Genomic DNA, 19,136 nt, shown 5'->3' on the forward strand with positions numbered 1-19,136 from the left:
ATCAGCTTCAGCCAGCGTAGCTGATGGCCAGGGACCATGGGAGTTGTAGTCCAGCAACATCTGGAGAGCAAGGTACCCCATCCCTTCTTTAGGTGGCTGTCATGAGCTGCCCCCTCCCATATACTGTCCCTGTAGGAAGGCCTTGGCTTGAAGCTGTACTTTAGAAACAGGATGCTCTAGCAAAGCGACATATGAGAAATGGCAGAATGTAGCCACTAGAATTGGGAAGGAATCTTATCCTTTACCTCAAGCAGCAAAATGTCTTGGAACTGTCACCCAAGTTGTACAACTGCTGCTTGTGCTTCCGAGTCCATGCCTCTGGCATGACCAGAGAGGAGGAGGAATTGGTTTATTTCCTGAAAAAATCTGGTGTGTGTTCAAAGTAGGATGTTGCTTTTCCAGTTCCTATAGGCTTCATATTATCAGTGAGAAGAACGCTCTCAATAAGCCTGGGGGACTAGGACAAATCAACTGCTGCTTGTGCCTCCGAGTCTCTTGCCACTAAGCAATACCATCCACACAAGATACCAAGCCACCTCAGATTGTTCTAACACAATCCAGACTTCACTGTGTCACAGGCAGAAAGCAAGAACTGAAGGTACACGCAGTACAGATAACAAGTCGAGCTTGACTATAAACTCACTTCAAATCACCTCTCTCTTATGCTCATGTGGTCAGCATTCTGTCGAGCATTTAGAAGTCACCAGCCCATTTTACAGATGGATAGTGCAGAGATAGAGATGACTTCCCCAGCACAGCGGGTGAATCTATGGTGGAATACTCGAGCACAACAAACACAAGATCTTGCTGAGCCTGGCTATGGCATAACTTTTTAGTAGAGCATGTTGTGGATCAGGTATGTAGGGCTATGTAAGAATAGCCTATAAACTGTTAATGGGCCTGAAGAAGTCTGGCAGTAATCTGGCAAACTGACACAGTCCTAAATTCTGTGCATCCACTCTTGGCATGTGGCTGGTCATCACCAATGCCCCAGACAGGAGACAGTGTGGCAATCTTAAGTAAAAGAGTTGGATTCTGCAAAGCATGGTACTGCTTGCAGAAGCAAGGTGCAGAGTTGTTTGGGTGGTGATCCCAATTATACTTGACACAAAGCAAGAGTGGTGCTCAGATTTAATTGCTTATTATATACTCTTATTATATAATGTGCCTTTTCACCTGACGAGACTCAAGGCCGCTTGCAGAATCTGTACCTTGCTACCGGGTTGCCTTTAGACTGCTTTTTCAGTCAACCAAGTGGGACAAAATGAACAGTCTCTCCACTACTTCCTCTTCCATCTTATCACCGTCCTAGGTTCAAAGACCCAACTGAAAGAAGACATACTTGGGTGCTGTGAGATGCAACAATGTACCCACCACCTTAGCCCAGTCCATACAACCCCTTACAATGTTGCTTGCCTAGGAAATGGCAAAGGCACTTAAATATTTTGTGCAAGGCAAAGGCTTGGCGAAGGCCTTAAAGATACCGGAAAGCCACAGGTTAGCCTTCCCTGCTATTATCCAAAAGGGATTTAAGGCAAGGATAAGGATATTATTGTCTGCGGAGTCCAGGGCAAACTTTCCCTTGCTCCCACTAAAAAGTATTTTATGCAACAACATGCCCTCAGGGAACCTGTATTTGGCATCTGAAGGGGGAACCTGTGAGCCATGGAAGCTGGGAAAGTGCTGCATTTGTTTGTTATGCTTGCTTTTTTATCAATTCTTTATAAGAACAGAATGTACAGTCATTGGATAATGCAGACATAAGTGGTGAGCATTAACAAAATAACTAGGGCATATGCCACTAAAAGGTATTTTGATCCGTCAGAAGCTGTAGATTGTTAAAATATTCACGAATGATAGACGTCTTGAAACACCAAGCAAAACAGTATCGAGGCAAAGCTTACTGCATTTTCCAAATGACTCCCTCCTCCCTCCTTTTTTTTCAGCCTTGAAGACTGTGCCTGCCTCCTCCTCTAGTCATTTTCACTTGTTCAGTGAACAAGGTCTAAAGGTCTGAACACATTTTTGTGAGGGGGCGGGACTAGCTGACATAACTAGTACCTGCTGTTAGTCTTATCCTTCATGAGTTCATCTAATCCCCTTTTAAAGGCATCCAAGATGGCAGCCATCACCATGTCTACACATAATGTATATTTGCAGAGATCCTGCCTCTTGTAGAATTCCTGATTTCGTTTGAGGAACTATGCACTATACATTCAAAGTGGAATCATTCTGCTTTAAACCATTGTCACTTCCCCATATGAATGCTAGTTTAAGGGGGCCGAGAGTTGTTAGGCAATCCCTCTTTCTCTACTAGAGCTGCAATTCCCTCAATTAAGATTGTTGAACCATTCTTGAGAATCGCAGCTCTGTGAGGAGAACAGGGGTCTCCTAACCACACTCAGCACCCTTAACAAACTACACTTCCCAGAACTCTTTGGGGGAAGCAATGGCTGTTTTAAAGTGCCATGATACTGCTTTAAATGTTTAGTGCAGGTGGGATTTAACTATGCATACAGCCTTCAGATGCGTAAGGGAGAGGCCAGGAGCTGGGACAGTAGCTGTGAGCCTGATTCCCCCTTTCTCCATATGTTCACTAAACACGTGAAGGGAACTTCTCTTCAACCTATGACCACGAATAGTGGCAGTTTGTACTCTGTTCCCTACTGTTTGCATTTCTGGCTGGCCTAGGATCGATTGCTTCTTTTACATGGAGTTTGGCATGAGAATGAGGTGTGGGCTCTCGGTCCCCATCTCCATGCATCAAACATTTGTATGAGAGTAGGTGCTCTCCCAAAGGGACACGGGTGGCGCTGTGGGTTAAACCACAGAGCCTAGGGCTTGCCAATCAGTAGGTCTGCAGTTCGAATCCCCGCGATGGGGTGAGCTCCCGTTGCTCGGTCCCTGCTTCTGCCAACCTAGCAGTTCGAAAGCACGTCAAAGTGTAAGTAGATAAATAGGTACCACTCCGGCAGGAAGGTAAACGGTGTTTCCGTGTGCTGCTCTGGTTCATCAGAAGCTGCTTAGTCATGCTGGCCACATGTCCCGGAAGCTGTACGCCGGCTCCCTCGGCCAATAAAGCGAGATGAGTGCCGCAACCCCAGAGTTGGTCACGACTGGACCTAAATGGTCAGGGGTCCCTTTACCTTTACCTTAGGTGCTCTCCCGGATCATCTGTCCATCACCTGCTTATGATGTACACAGCTTCTTTGTGTTACTATTATTTCTGCATTTGCTGCATAATCAAAGCCTGTCCCCCCAACTCTAAAATATACATTGGGAGCCCATGGCAACACTTGATAAGATCTGTGGGTTCTACAGTGGGGTAGTGTGATAAGTTCTTAGAAGCACTGGCAGCTCATGGCTTACTCTAAGGATCTTTGTCATCTTGCGATTGTTGGGTTCCGCCAACAAAGGGTTGATCGTGATGAATTTCAACCTTCCAGCTCTAAAAGCATTCCAGCGCACTTTGTTTAGCAACTGACTCTGGGATGATTTCATTGCAGGTTTCCAGATTTAAAGTTAGACACGAGGGTCAGAGTTTAGCTAATTTATGTAAGGGGAGAATGTGACCCGCAGCTCACGGCAAGCAGGCTCCCTGTGCTCCGTGGTTCTCATTCTTTCAACATCTCTGCAATGGAAACTGTTGTTGTGTAATCACTTTTCTGCAGCACTGATAGATGAATCACTGCTGCAGTACTGATAGGTGAATCACCACAGCAAAGGCAGCCCTGTGGTGTTTTTTCTTTTTTTAATTGTGGAAATGTACTGGCTGGGGACGGAGGGGTGGGTGGGCTGTTGACAGTCCAAGAACCATGTAGGCTACCAGTTTTAATTCCTCCCCTCTGAGGTAAAATAAGCACAGCTGCATCACTCTAACTCAAAAGCCAGTAGGTCCTGTCATTAAACAAACTGAATTGAGTGACCGTGTCGGATTCTGCTGAACTGCACAAGAACATGCTTTTCAAATGAGGATTTTTGGGCATGAATCTGCACAAAGAGAAGATTATCTGAGATACAGTTCAGATGTTTTATTCTAAATAAGGCTTAAATGTGGAATCTTAGCGTTGGAAGAGACCCAAGGGTAATCTAGTCCAACCCTCTGCAATGCAGGAATCTCAGCTAAAGCATCCGTAATGATGGAGGGCAAGTAAGGTGCTGCTATAAACTGAGGGATGTAGACTATATGAGCTTTCTCCCAACCTTGGTAGAATCCTATGTTCATTAATCATAATAATCAATGTTATTTCTATATCATTCGCTCTCTTTTGAAATCATTTTTATTTGATTTTACAAATGTAAATTAATTGCAATACCAGATACATATCCATAAAATGAGATTTCTCTGAATCTCGAGACTCCCCCACCCCCATCCCCTTCATGGGTTCTATTGTCAGCCTTTCCAACTGCATATTATTTCATAGCCTATGCCTTGCATCTATCCATATTGTCCATAGTATTTGTTACATTACAAGTGGGATTAAAATCCTGCTAATGTTTTCATCTGCTTACAGTGGTCTCCTAAATAAATTACAAACTCTTCCAATTCTTTCTTGAATTTCTTGTCTGCTTGTTCTCTGAGTTTCCCTGTCAGCTTTGCCATTTCAGCATAGTCTAACAGCTTAGTTTGCCATTCCTCTCTGGTAGGGAATTTCTATTGCATTATCAATACACATAAAAGGTAAAGGGACCCCTGACCACTAGGTCCAGTCGTGACCGACTCTGGGGTTGCGGCGCTCATCTCACTTTATTGGCCGAGGGAGCTGGCGTAGAGCTTCCGGGTCATGTGGCCAGCAGGACTAAGCCGCTTCTGGCGAACCAGAGCAGCGCACGGAAACGCCGTTTACCTTCCTGCCAGAGCAGTACCTATTTATCTACTTGAACTTTGAGGTGCTTTCGAACTGCTAGGTTGGCACCGAGCAACAGGAGCTCACCCCGTTGCGGGGATTCGAACCGCCAACCTTCTGATCGGCAAGTCCTAGGCTCTGTGGTTTAACCCACAGCGCTACCTGTGTCCCATCAATACACATAGCACCTCTTTAAAACTTGTGGATTTTGTTTTCTCTCTCTAAATAAATGCTGATTTCCATCCCACACCTCTGGTGTAGATTTGTTTTTTATTTATTTACCTTAAGGCATTTGTAGCCAGCTTTTCCCTCCAAGGAGATCAAAGCAGCATCAGTAGCAGATGGGCATGGTGGGGCAAAGGTGCTTATCTGACCTCCTGGCAGGTGAGTCAGTGCTGCTTACCAGGGTTTTGAGGAAGGCAGTGCAAACGCAGCAGCAGGGGACTGGAGTGCTGTATAGGCTCTGCTGGTGCATTTGCCCCACACTGACCTTATAGTGCCCATGCCTCACCTCTTCCTGTAAGCAACAATGACTCATCTGCCAGGAGGTCAGGGAAGCCACTCTGCCCCACCACGCCATTTGCTACTGAAAGCAAAACATTAAAACCTGGGAGCAAAAAAATAAAATAATTAACCATATTAAATAGAGACCTCAAACAGTGTTGCATCTGTGAGTATAACCACAGAAAGAATCCTGCATTGTAGAACGATGGACTAGATGATTCTCAGAAATTGGGGGTGTATATTCCTGTCTTGTATTCGTAGTCCTATGCATATGTACTGATAAATAAGTCCCGTTGAGTTCAACGAGGCTTTCCCCACGTAAGTGTGTACCAAATTGCAGCCTTAATCTGTGATGGGAATTATTTTGGGCTGTGTCACACAGAACCTTTATCTCCAGTTCCTCATTTCCAGCTTGCACTTCTACTGCAAATTCAGATCTGGAAAACATGTGTGCGTGTGTGTGTGTGTACTGGAAGGTAACATCATTTATAGATTTTATAGATAGCTGGATTGTATATGTGGTGAATGGGTTTTGGAGATGATGGGATTTGTGACTAGGTTAGGAGCAAACTGAAGTCACCCTACAATCCCATCATTTCAACCCTTTTGATGTCTGCTTGTACAGTGGTTTCTGATCCCCAAACCTTGCCCAGATGAACCATAACGCACTGGAAGATAACACAGTCTAGCAAGTATTTATTATTATTACTACTACTACTACTACTACTACTACTACTACTACTACTACTACTGTTTATTAATTAAATTTCTGTATCACCCTTTATCCAAGAACTACAGGGTAGTTTACAATATAAATACACAAAAAATACATACCATAGTAACAAACAAAAGCAACACACACAGTTTAAAAAGTTTATGTCACCTTTCATTAACTTGGGAGCAGGGTGGATAAAAATCAATGCTTATTTTTTTTTAAATAAAAAAATCAGATTTTTAAAAATTTAAAACAGATTTTTAAAAATTTAAATTGGATTTTTAAAATAAAATGCTTTTGGAGGAAAAATGTTCCTAAAGATAGTTTTCTATTTAAGTTACATTATAGTCCAAAGGCTATTCATCAGGAAATAAGGATTTGTTTTAAGTTTTTCATATGTGCTAAAACTCATTCTAAGTTTTCTTTTAAAAAAATTGTTTAACCACATCAGTTAACAAACATGGATACAGTTGCTATAATGTTATTCTTTTAGTTAAATAAATGGCTTAAATTGTTATTAAGGAAATGATTATTTTTCTTCTTCCAATAAAGTACAGCAGAAAAGTTGTTCAAATATAAACAGTTAATTTATTAAACCTCACAATAATTTCATAATTATCTGTCTATGCATTTCTAATAGTATAACCAAATCAGTAATTTTTGATATCACTGTAAAAACTACTCTGAAAATTTACTATTCCAAAAATGAAACCTTCATCTGGTTGTAAATATTAAGCTTATGCCAGCAAGAATTAGTCTTTCTGTAAAAAAAGAAGAGGATTTAAATCAAGTCTTACTCAGTGATTTAAATCGTGATTTAAGTCAATTTGATTTAAATCAAATCCACCCTGCTTGGGAGTGCAAGAATTTGTGTAGCAGGTGAATAACCTGTGGCTCCGCAGACATTTCTGGACTATAGCTCCCATTGGCAAGGGCTGATGGCAGTTGGGAGTCCAAACGGATCCCAGGTCCCCAACTTCTGGCACAAGGATTTACCTTGACTACTGCTTTGCTAGCAACAGTTCTGAAGTGTCCTGCTTTTGCCTGTAGCTCCTGATGATCTGATGCTGAGACTATGCCGATCGGAGGTGTATGTGGCTTTGCAGCAATACCCAGATGCCCTGGAGGATTTGGAGGTGCTGTGCAGGCAAAAGCCAGAAGAGAGTGAGGTGAGTTGAATGTGCAGTTTGATGTTTTTGTCCTGGACAAGCATCTGTATTTGCCCACAGGCAATCCATGAATGTGATGGAACTGTGTTCTGTAATAGGCTGAGTGTGCAGGGAGATACTGTAGCCCTGCAATCAGGTGAAAAGGGAGCAGTTAATTAATGGGCAACCCTTTGCCAAGTTGCCAGGCTTAATGATGTTGAATCTACTAAGCTTATTAGAATACTTCAAATGATCCTCCTCCTCCTCCTCTCTCCTTTCCTCCCTGGCTACCGAAAGCCAAAAAAGATGAATTCCTCACTACTTCTGGAATATTCACAAACTCTGGTGAGGTTTTGGAAGGAAGGCATTCTGTACTTGAGGGACAGCCACCAAAATTGCCTCTCAGTGCACTGTTACTGTCAAAATTTGGTAGACAGACAGTAAACTTAAGAAAGTGTTACCAGAATATTTTATGGTGCTTGAATTATTGGGTGCCAGAGAAGAGGAGCGGCATTTCAGTCTATAACAAAAAACAACCACCACCACCCAAACACAAAACCCCTCTTGAGCATCTAAGCTCCATGAAATGGCATCCTTAAAAGATCCGTTGTACTGTTTGATGTTTGTATATGTAAATTTGCTTTGACAACGTCTCTGGTTATTTCTCTTTCCCCGGAAGTATACATGGTCATGTGTTAGATGGCTGAAAACCTCATCAACTGGAGCACTGATTAATAATAAAGTATTATTACTATTAGTATACATCCCATCTATAGCTCTCAGGGTGGTTCACAACATAAAATACATGATAGAAAAAAGAACATATACAGTCGTACCTTGGAAGTTGAATGGAATCTGTTCTGGAAATCCGTTCGACTTCCAAAATGTTCGGAAACCAAAGCGCAGCTGCAGAAGCCCCATCGGACATTTTGTTTCCAAAAATAGTTCGAAAACCAGAACAGTCACTTCGGGTTTATGGTGTTTGGGAGCCAAAACTTTCAAGAACTAGGCTTTTCGAAAACCAAGATACGACTGTAAATGCAAACCAATAACTACCCCCTCTCCTGCAGAATAGGCTTGTGCCAGAGTAGGTAGCAGACATGCATCCCATGATGATGGAGAGCTTCTCTTGTGTCTTTTGTAAGGAAACGTTTGGATCCATGATTGTGACATGGCATCTGTGTAATTGCTGTAAGGTACCTCTGTACCTTCATGGATCACTGCCTTGCCGTGGCGAAGCAGAATAACTCAGAGAAGCTATGAGCCATGCCGTGCAGGGCCACCCAAGATGGACAGGTCATAGTGGAGAGTTTTGACCAAACGTGATCCACCTAGAGCAGGAACCAGCAAGCCACTCCAGTATCCCTGCCAAGAAAACTCCATGGACAAAGACAACAGGCATATAAAACAACCACCACCACCACCACCACCACCACCACCACCACCACCTCTGTACTCTGTATATGCTACAGATTTCCCCCTTTGCAGCCCAACTTGAACTGAAGCTACAGCGAATAATTTGGAGCACGCAGTGTGCAATGCTAATTCTTCCTTTGAATCACCTGATATCATGTGACTTCATGCGATCTGACAGATGGGTGGAGCTGTTTGTTTGTCAAAGTAGCCCACAGGGGATGAGGAAGTTTCGGATCTGGCCCATTAGCCAGATCCTGCTTCCCCATCTTTGTGCTAAACCCAATGTATCAAGAAGGGTTAGATAGATCATCCAGGAAATTCTTATTGTCTTCAAATTGCCAGGAGAAAACAGATAGCACAGGTCTATCATCAGGGAGCAGAAACAAATGTGTTCACTTGCTGCACAGTGAATCTAACTTCTGAATTGCCAGCACATCGCCTGTAGCCATGGTACAGCTGTTCATTGGTAATCCTAAACGTAGACATTCCTGGCGGCTTTGTTGGGTAGATCTTCTTCGGAAACACACTAACCAAATCTGTCAATGAAGCATTAGGTTTCAAGGATAGAATGTAAACACTGCATTATGCTAATTGGTTCATCTGTCAATCCTCGTTAAACTCGGTGTGCCTTGACAACTCTATTGGGTTAAAAGAAAAACAGCACCCCACCCCAAGAACTTGTCTGGCTGCCTGTCATACACAATCTTCATTCATTCAGTCAGTCTCATAGCTCTTCTGCCAGCAAATTAATAAGGCAGAAGCTATGAAGAGACTGGAATTCCTGCAGCGAGCACAAGTTGCGGTGGTGAGCTGAACTGATGAAGCTGACCAGGTAAAGGTGTTCGGTTTCTTTAATTGAAACAATACACAGATCAGAAGCATCAGGACTACTTTCAGAGAGAGAAGCAACGATTAGCGTGAAATGGCATTAGAGTAAAATAATTCATCCATTGGTTGGGGGTAGGTGAGATTTTCCATGGTCTTGTAATGGGTGACAAGGCTTGTAAAAGTTGATAAGAATTAAAATGGTCTGGAAGTAGAATTGCCTTTTCCCATATGAGTCTGCCCTGCTGGCTTCAGAAAACCAACCATAGGTACCATGGCTGACCACACAGCCTTTTCAGTGGTGGCATCCTGTCATTGAACTATCCTTCCTAGATAGATTTATGTGGCCCCAATACTACCATTATTTAGGCATGAGCCTGAGAGATCCAGCATTACGTTTACAAACTGCGCTTTTTAAAATCACCAAGACTTTAAATAGCTTTACACTCCTGTTGTTCTATTGGGTCTCCTGACTCCTGTTTTGTTTATTTTGTTCGCTGTTCATCTCTGTTTTATTTGTCTACCACATTAATTCCAGCTTTTCATTTGACTGTCCGTTGATCTGGAGACATTTCTAGGAATAGTGACTCACAAACACTTAAAACAAATTTATAATATGCAGAATATGTATACGTTTAGACTAAGCAAAAATCTAAGTCCAAACAGGACAAGGAAACGCATTGCTTCAATAAGATTATTTGGCTTTTGCTTTGAGGAGGTGGGGGTGTACAGCAGCCACAAGATTAGGTTCAGACTAAAATTTTATGCTTGATTCAGGCTGCACCAATCTGAAGACTGCCTAATTCAACTTGGGGCCTTGAGCCTACTTTGTTTTCCCCAATCACTATTGGGAAATAATAATAACAAAGCTACAAATTTTGTTCCACTTTGACAGAAGTGGATGAAGTTTGCAAGCATAATAGCCACTCTTTAGTGGATAAATCCTACCAAATTACAGCCAAACAAGTCCAGCAATCTTCATGCTGGATGTTATACTCCAAAGGGCTAAAAGTAGTTTTGTGATTGACAGCTTGTTCAACTATTGCTGCTTTGGGAGGAAGGGCGGCATAGAAATATAATAAATGAAGAAACAAATGAATTCCAGGTTTCCCTTACTGTATTCAACAGGCTTCAACAGCATCACAAGTATGATTTTTGTACTGATGTATCTTGGTTAGCATGTGAATCATAAATAATTCCCAGTCACTGTTAGGAACATAGCATACTGTCTTATTTTAGACCATTGTTCCATCCCATGCAGTGCTGTCTTCACTGTCTGACAGAAGGTCTCCAGTTCCCAGGCCTGACTTGGAGATGCTGGGGATTGGACTGGTGCCTTCTGAATTATGCCAAAAGCAGCACACTAAGAGAAGAATATGGAAGTTCAGGAAGTCTGATGGCTTCAAATTAAAATTCTATGTTGTCTGCTTCTTTGCAGGTCTTCTTTAGGAAGGGAAAGGTCCTCCTGGAAATGGGGAAGCAATCTGAGGCCCTGCTGCAGTTCCAACATTGCCTCACGCTGAATCCCAATTTTCATGCTGCTCAATACGAAACAGAAAAGGTATTTGTTTATTTTAAATAATTTTATGTTCCTTTAAGGTAAAACTTTCTCAATGTGGCTTGTAAAACATAAAATGTGTGTGTGTAACACACACACACACACATATATGTATATTACAGTTTACCTAGACAACACTGTTAAAATGCACAATGGCTATTTGAATTAGCTTCAGCTTAAATTTTGGGTATAAAGAATTGTTAGTGTTGCCATGTCTGACACTTTATTGCCTCCCAGGAAATTAACATGAGATTCTTCATCTGTTTGATCATGCAGCATTGCAGCCTCATGGTTGTGCCTACACGGACTGCTCAAAAACAAAAGATGGAGTATTCATTTTGATTGGCCGCAAAACCAAAACTAAACTGGCGCTTCCGTGTTTACACTGCAAACTTCCCTCCCTTTGATGGCTTGAGCATGAAATAATGCTACAGGACCTTTTAATATAATCACAGCTTTGAACGCAAATATTTCAATAACGGCAGGCTCAAATGAACCAGACATTAGTATTGCTAGGTGTTAAGAGTGTACAGTAATCTAGGCAACAGGTGCTGTGAGCATCTGTCATACTGTTTAAAACAGTTTAGCTCCTGCCATTATTATGGATGAGGAGTAAAACACTCTGGTGAGGTAGTGTGACTGTTTGCATTTCAGAACAGTACACCATTTATGCTGACGGGACTTTAGTTCCTGGAGTGGAAATCCTCCAATAATTTGATTTCAGGTGGGTTCTTTAACTATAGTACTACAGTCAAATATATTAGTTAATGCATTGTGATATAAGTATAAGCTTCTGCCTTTACATCTAGTCTCATTGCATGCATATTTTTAAAGGCATGTTGTTATTGATTTTTTGGAGCTGCAGGAAAGAGTTTTTCTGTCCAGTGAAAGGGAAAGACTAAAAGAAAAACGGTAAACAAACTGGCTTGAAGTCTTGTTTTAGTTGTGGCATCAAAGACTATTTTAATTTGCATTTAGCTAGCTTAGCAATTTTTGACTTAAGAAACTCTTAGTAAGAGAGAGAATGGTATTTTAAAGCAAGTTCTACCTTGAAGTTTCTTTTCTTTTCAGAAATATAGTAACCTGTTTTCTTCTTCTTGCCAGATTCTCGCGAATGACGCCTCCCCTCTACCAGGCACTGTTATGGAGCTGAAGAGTGATGCCAGTCAGAACTTGAAAGTGTCTAATTCAGGGAAAGAGCTAACTGCCCTTGTATCTTTTGAAGGAGAACCCCTACAGGTAAGCAACATGGAGTGGCAGTACCAATTACAAGGCTAGCAGTAGCATGAAAGGGAGGTATGCATTTGATGGGTGTGCACATCATATAGACCACCTAACCAGCATACATACTGTGTTTTAGTAATTTGCCCTTGGAAATGCTGCGTTCTAAATCTGCCTCTTGAATGAGATTCTACCTTTTTGGAGAACTGAGGGTCTTAATAATAGTGGAAAGAAGTAGGCAACTGTTGTTGCAGACAACAACTTTAGATTTCAATAAAGCAAAACGTTAGTCAAGAAATGTGGGGTTTGCATGTATGTGCTTTGCAGACTACAACTGTCTTTTCATGTCTTTCTTCACCTGTAGTCTTTTTGCTTGGTCTGCTCTGGAAAGGAGGTGTTTAAGAGGATGCTTTTCTTTATGAAATAGGATTTGAAGGGAAGAAAGGAAGTTTGGCTGGGAGAAGATGCTTCTGATCACAGCCAAGCAGCACTTTCCATACCAGAATGGTTGAGGAAGAAGTCCAATTCAGGTTTTCCAGCAGAGAAGGAAAGGGGTAAGGATATATAAAAAAACAATGTTTAGAAGTCAGTATTACCTGGGGAAAACAAAAGGTGGCTACTTAAATCTTCATGGGAGTATGGTATCTTAACCACTATTCTCTAAACTGCACCAGTCAATTTTTATAGCTTATATTAGGGTGCAAGGTCTTAATGGAGGAGCAGAGGTCCTGTCTACACAACGTATGGCAGTGTTTGGATTGTTCACCCTAGCCTTGCCTGGGGCTCACACACTCCCACTGGTTTGCTTGAAAAAGAGCCAGATTGCAGCAACTACTGGGTTCAGGGGTGGCTGGTGTGGTGATGCTATGGAGCTGGCCTGGCAGCGATGGTGCTACTTGGAGCAGGGCAGGATGGCAGTGAGCTGAGGGTAATTGTGCACATCAGTGGGAAGGCCAGATTGGCTCTGCCCTTGCCACCCTGCCCTTTTTGCCACTGTGCCCTGCCCCACCACGGCAGGTGTCAGTGATGCTGCTTCCAGGAGGCTGTCTCCATAGTCCACAGTGCTCTTCTTGACTGGGTCTGATGACACAGCATCCTATTTGGTGTTGTTGCAGGGAAGGGGGCATCAAGTTAACTCAGGCTTCCTCAACCTCGGCCCTACAGATATTTTGAGACTACAATTCCCATCATCACTGGTCCTGCTAGCTGGGGATCATGGGAGTTGTAGGCCAAAAATATCTGAAGGGCCAATGTTGAGGAAGCCTGAGTTAAGTGTTCCAATTATGAGATGTCAGACACTACGCAGGGCAAGTTTGCAAAATGCTGTCAGGTGGCAGGTTGCCTCTGCAAATCCCCAAAGGCCATTTCACACATTATACCGAGGCATTCATTCATTCCTTTTATTTGTAGGCAGCTTTTCCACACAAAAAAATCACGCTCAAAGTAGGTTGTAACAAATAAATAGGAATGCATTTGAAACAAACAATCCAAAACCAATTTCGTAACGACATAATAAAACAATATCAAATATAACACACCAAAAACTACATTCCAATCCTATAAATATAACAACATGCAGCTTCACAGTTTCAGCTTAGTCCTAGAAACACTCCTGCCATGATTTTACTCACAGTCCCTCTCCTGCAGAAGCTTCTTATAAGTCTTCAAAGGCAAATGGTGGAGTAGCTGGAAAAACCGCTCCCATGATGTTACTAGGTTTGCCACTAAGTTCACATTCAGCAGGGATTCACTTTAACCCTCAGGTTTCTACCTAAAAATGTATGGTGTGAAGGCACCATTTATTGATGCAGTTTCCCTTGTCGCTCAGGTGTAGCTTGAGACCACTGGTCTGTGGAGGTACAAAGGCATGGGTTGTTCCAGTATGACTGTGATCATCATGTGCAAAGCAAAGTTGATGAAGCTGCCCTGTGGACTTGAGGTGGGGTAATGTGTGGCATTCAACATTTCTCTCTTGCTTTTTCTTTCACCAACAAAGATTTTGAAGAAGGGGCATCGGCAACAGGAGCCAAGTCAACCCAGGAGCATAAACCAGACTTTGCAGATCTCTTGAGTACATCAGACTTGGAATGTTCTCTTTGCATACGGTCAGTTTCTAGAGTTGCTGGATAAAGGATCACCTGTGCACTTTGACGTGAGAACTTTGTGATCAGTCATCTGCTTCACATTCTAGCCAAAGCTTGAAAGGCGGAGAGTGGAATGCAATATATATAATGGGAGGTGTGAAAATGACTTTATAATAGCATTTGAGAATTCAGCGCTTTTCGTCACCACGGATGAAAGTGTTGATAGTCATTTATTTAACAATTTATTAAAATACTTACCATGGCCTCCGTATACATAAGGCAATGCTCAAATAGATTTTATTCAGAGTAGACCCATTAAATGGACCTAACTTTAGCATGTTCATTAATCTCAGGGGGTCTGCTATGAGTAAAACTTAGTTGAATTATCACCCATGATTTTGAGTCGGGATACATGCTTCATATAAAACAACACAGACACAAAAATAATATAAAGTTAGCAACCCTTATTTATTTATTTCTAGATTTATATCTTGTTTTCTCTCAGTAGATAGTGTTTTAGACTGTAAACTGCCCTGTGATCATTAGATGAAGGGCGATATAGAAATTTAATAATAAAAATACAGAGAAACTGAGCAAAGCTGATCCCCTGCCTACTTTTGCTGAGTTGTATGGAAGTATGAGGTTGGGCTCTGTGCTGGAGCTTTGTGAGATTGTGAGATTTGGGTTCATTTGGATGTCCAATTAAACACACACCTTGTCTGCCTTTTTTTATGAACCTTTTCCAGCCTTTCCTTTCCTCGTTCATCAAGGAAATGACAGGGAGAAACCGATGTGAATGATGCCCCAGTGCTGATCTCTTTCTCTCTCAGGATTTAAAAGCTTAATTCTCCCAAGCCTTGCCAAAAGGCTCATGGCCTGGGGGATTTATGCCTGTAATTAGGCAATATCCTTATTAGCAACTTTGTCACCCAGGCTTATCCACCTAAACTTTAGTTAAGGGAAATGAGATGACCACATGCCAATGCAGTCGAGGTGAGGCTTGGTGATGCTTCCTTCAAAATGGAAGAAGGACCAATGGGAAATGCCACATGCTGTCGATGAAAAATCAGTGGCTCCTTCTGATGGCCTACAGTGCCTATTTCTCCTTGTTTTGTAGCAAAGCAATTTCTTCTCATGAATGAGGGTGATGTTGTGCCTTATGAACTTCTGAAAAATTGACGTTGAAAACATGGTTGGCTCGATACCAGGCCATGGACAGACAGACAGCAAGCCTTTCTCAGTTAGCTACCCCATGCCACCTTGGAACATTCTTGGCTTGCCATCTTACCACATAAATGAGGAGGTGCATGATCTGTTGGGTGCACCAGTGGCTGGAACAGTCTGTGTCACAGTTAAAGTGTGTGATATTTATTTTATTTCTACTTACAGTGGTACCTCGGGTTAATAACTTAATTCATTCTGGAGGTCCGTTCTTAACCTGAAATTGTTTTTAACCTGAGGTACCACTTTAGCGGGTGGCACTGTGGGTTAAACCACAGAGCCTAGGACTTGCCGATCAGAAGGTCGGTGGTTCGAATTCCCGCGATGGGGTGCACTCCCGTTGCTCAGTCCCTGCTCCTGCCCACCTAGCAGTTCGAAAGCATGTCAAAGTACAAGTTGATAAATAGGTACCGCTCCGGCGGGAAGGTAAACGGTGTTTCTGTGCGCTGCTCTGGTTCACCAGAAGTGGCTTAGTCATGCTGGCCACATGACCCGGAAGCTGTACGCCAGCTCCCTCGGCCAGCAACATGAGATGAGTGCCGCAACACCAGAGTCGGTCACGACCGGACCTAAATGGTCAGGGGTCCCTTTACCTTTACCTTTACCACTTTAGCTAATGGGGTCTCCCTCTGCTGCTGCACGATTTCTGTTCTCATCCTGAAGCAAAGTTCTTAACCCAAGGTACTATTTCTGGATTAGCGGAGTCTGTAACCTGAAGCGTCTGTAAACCAAGGTACCACTGTATTTATTAAATTAGTAGACCGCCCTTCATCTGCAGATCTCAAGGCAGTTCACAACATAAAAATACAATAGGAAAACACCAAATACCATATCGGCCTGAATATAAGCTGCGCTTTATTCCCAAATGAATTGCTTGATGTTATCAGGCAAAAAGAAGAAGCAAGTTTTATATAAATGCTTGGGATTTCCAGCAAACAGCGGATTTGTGCACATACACACACAACGTGCAAACATGACTCTTGGAAGACAGTGAAGCATAACACACAGTACTCCTTTCCCCATAACAATGTAATGATCTGTACTAGAGACTTTTCATTGTTAAGAAATAAGTCCCTGTATATCAGTCATCAAAAATTAGCAATGTGGCTTCAACTACCAAACTTTCTGCAAATGGACATATTTTTTGGTACATTAAAAAAACAAAACACAACTTAGCCTTGTCTGTGATGCTGCTTGGGAATTCTCTTGCCACCTGAATTTTTCACGTTCCCTTTCTTCCCCTGGTTTTTCTGCAGAATGTTCTTTGAGCCTGTGACCACACCTTGTGGTCATACTTTCTGCAAAGAATGCTTGGAGCGTTGCCTAGATCATAGACCCAACTGTCCACTTTGCAAACAGAGCCTCAGAGAGGTAAGAGAAATCTTGCAGGATGTGTGCGTAATGGAGGAAAAGGAAGGTCTGGATTTGTGTTTAATTTAACCTGAATTAGAGCTTTTCTTTGTGCTTGAGGGGAAAAGATCATTGTAGATTCTATTACTGTGAGTAGGTGATGGCATTTATTCAATTCCATTGTTGACCTGGATAATTGTTAGAAAAAGCAGCATGTTACTTAAGTGAAATTATGACAGGTGCAGTGCTAGAAATCGCTGCACCTGCTTTCTTGCTAGGATCATCAGACCAAAAGGTACTTGGCTCTTCTCCAAGTGCTAAATCAATGCGGGTTTGTTGAATATTGCCAGGTATGACTTGCATAGATAATTGTTGATTAAATGGAAACATTATATTTGCATTAGATGTGGAAATGATTAAATAATGCTTTCAGCCTCCAATTAAGAGGGTCCTCTGAGCCACAGGTTTATTGCTGAGCAGATGACATTATTGAAATGGGAAATCACATAACACATCCCATAATGGAGAAGGGTCAATAGCAGACACAAGCAAACTGGCCTCCTGTGAACAGGTAGCAAAGTAATGGAATAGGAAAGCTAATCTACAGACACGAGGCAAATACAGTCCCCCCCCCCCCACCTTGGAAACATCAGCTTAAGTTATTATGTGGCTGCTATAGATATGGTTTCTGTGGGCCATATCCTGCATAGGTAGAGGTCCCTCCCCCCATGCAACAGGATTCACATGAAGAAAAGAAGCAGTTGACATGATGAGTGAACAATAGCTGTAATTTCCTGCTTAAAGGAAGCAATTAAGACATTGTCATATTACTTCAGAAGTAGGCTGCCTTATACTGGTGAGACCATTTGCCTACCTTGATCATAGAAGAGTAGAGTTGGAAGGGACCCCCATTATCATCTAGTCCAACCCCCCGCTATCTCATACAGGTATTGAACCTGCAACCTTGGCATTATTAGCACAACGCTCTAACCAACTGAGCTATCCAGGACCAGTATTGTCTACAGTGACTGGCAGTGGTTCTCTAGGTTGTCAGGTAGTAGTCTCTCCTACCTGGAGATTCTGGGGATTGCAAATGCTTTGGCCCTGAGCTACAGCCTTGGCCTGATTTAATTCCACAGAGTAAATGCTCCCACACCTCGGTTTCCATATTCTCTCCTTCCTCTACCTGAGTTTTGTGCTTTCTAGACTTACACATAGACAGGAGCAGCTCACCCTGTGGGCTGGAACCACAGCACTAGCCTCTTGGCAGCAGCACCACTGCTGTTTACTAGGAGGGGTGGGTTGATATCCATGTCAGATTTGCTCTGCTGCTGTAGTCATTGCAGCCCTGACCTTTCCACCACTTTGCCCCTCCCAGTAAGTGGCAGTGCCAGGAGGTTATTGCTGCAACTCTGCCTCATAGAATCATAGAGTTGGAAGAGACCACAAGGGCCATCGAGTCCAACCCCCTGCCAAGCAGGAAACACCATCAGAGCACTCCTGACATATGGTTGTCAAGCCTCTGCTTAAAGACCTCCAAAGAAGGAGACTCCACCACACTCCTTGGCAGCAAATTCCACTGTTGAACAGCTCTTACTGTCAGGAAGTTCTTCCTAATGTTTAGGTGGAATCTATTTTCTTGTAGTTTCACTTGGGCGAGGCTCTCCTGATAGTAGATATGGTTTGTTCATCATGAAAACAAGAAGAAAGAAGGCTGTGATGTGTGTTGACTCTAAGTTTTGTTTTGTTTTTTAAATTCTAGGTAGCACAACATAGACTCTTATAATAAGAGGGAACTGATCTCAATTAGCGGCAATATCAAACATGAAAAAGGCACATGCCTTTCTCCTTCAAATTGTGTTTGGAAGCCCTGTGGATCTTTGTTTGAAAACATGCTAACCTGGAATTCTGTTTCTGGTGTTGGGATGTATCTGATTTGTGGTCTTGGCTGTCAAAACTAGATAATTACATTCTGTTAAAGAAAAAGAAAAGAAAAACCATTCTGTTGTCTAGAAAAATGCACAAGGACCTATACCTCTCAAAAAAGAAGCCTTCCCCAACCTTGTTTCACCCATCATCCCCAGCCAGTATGGCCAATGGTCAGGGATGATGGTAGTTCCTGTCCATGGACATCTAGGGACCCAAGGTTGGGAAAGGCTACTTAAAATGGTGTATCCTTAATACATGCCATAATGAGTTTTCTTCCTCATAAAATGAAAGTGATGCCTTTGGGAATCAGATGTGGGG

General features: G+C 42.5%; 1 protein-coding gene across 2 annotated transcripts in view; it reads left to right on the forward strand.

Annotated features, from left to right (window-relative positions):
• LOC310669344 (LON peptidase N-terminal domain and RING finger protein 1-like) overlaps window positions 1-19,136 on the forward strand; it is a 36,306-nt gene that overhangs the window by 7,142 nt on the left and 10,028 nt on the right. For both annotated transcript variants that reach the window (XM_083423222.1, XM_083423223.1), the window contains exons 2-7: window positions 7,117-7,235; window positions 10,894-11,016; window positions 12,118-12,252; window positions 12,662-12,788; window positions 14,231-14,339; window positions 16,796-16,910. In XM_083423222.1, the coding sequence (XP_083279348.1) occupies window positions 7,117-7,235; window positions 10,894-11,016; window positions 12,118-12,252; window positions 12,662-12,788; window positions 14,231-14,339; window positions 16,796-16,910 (728 nt within the window). The remainder of the gene's footprint in view (window positions 1-7,116; window positions 7,236-10,893; window positions 11,017-12,117; window positions 12,253-12,661; window positions 12,789-14,230; window positions 14,340-16,795; window positions 16,911-19,136) is intronic.

This window comes from Podarcis tiliguerta (assembly GCF_965153285.1).
Source record: "Podarcis tiliguerta genome assembly, chromosome: 2".
Classification (NCBI taxonomy): Eukaryota; Metazoa; Chordata; class Lepidosauria; order Squamata; family Lacertidae; genus Podarcis; species Podarcis tiliguerta.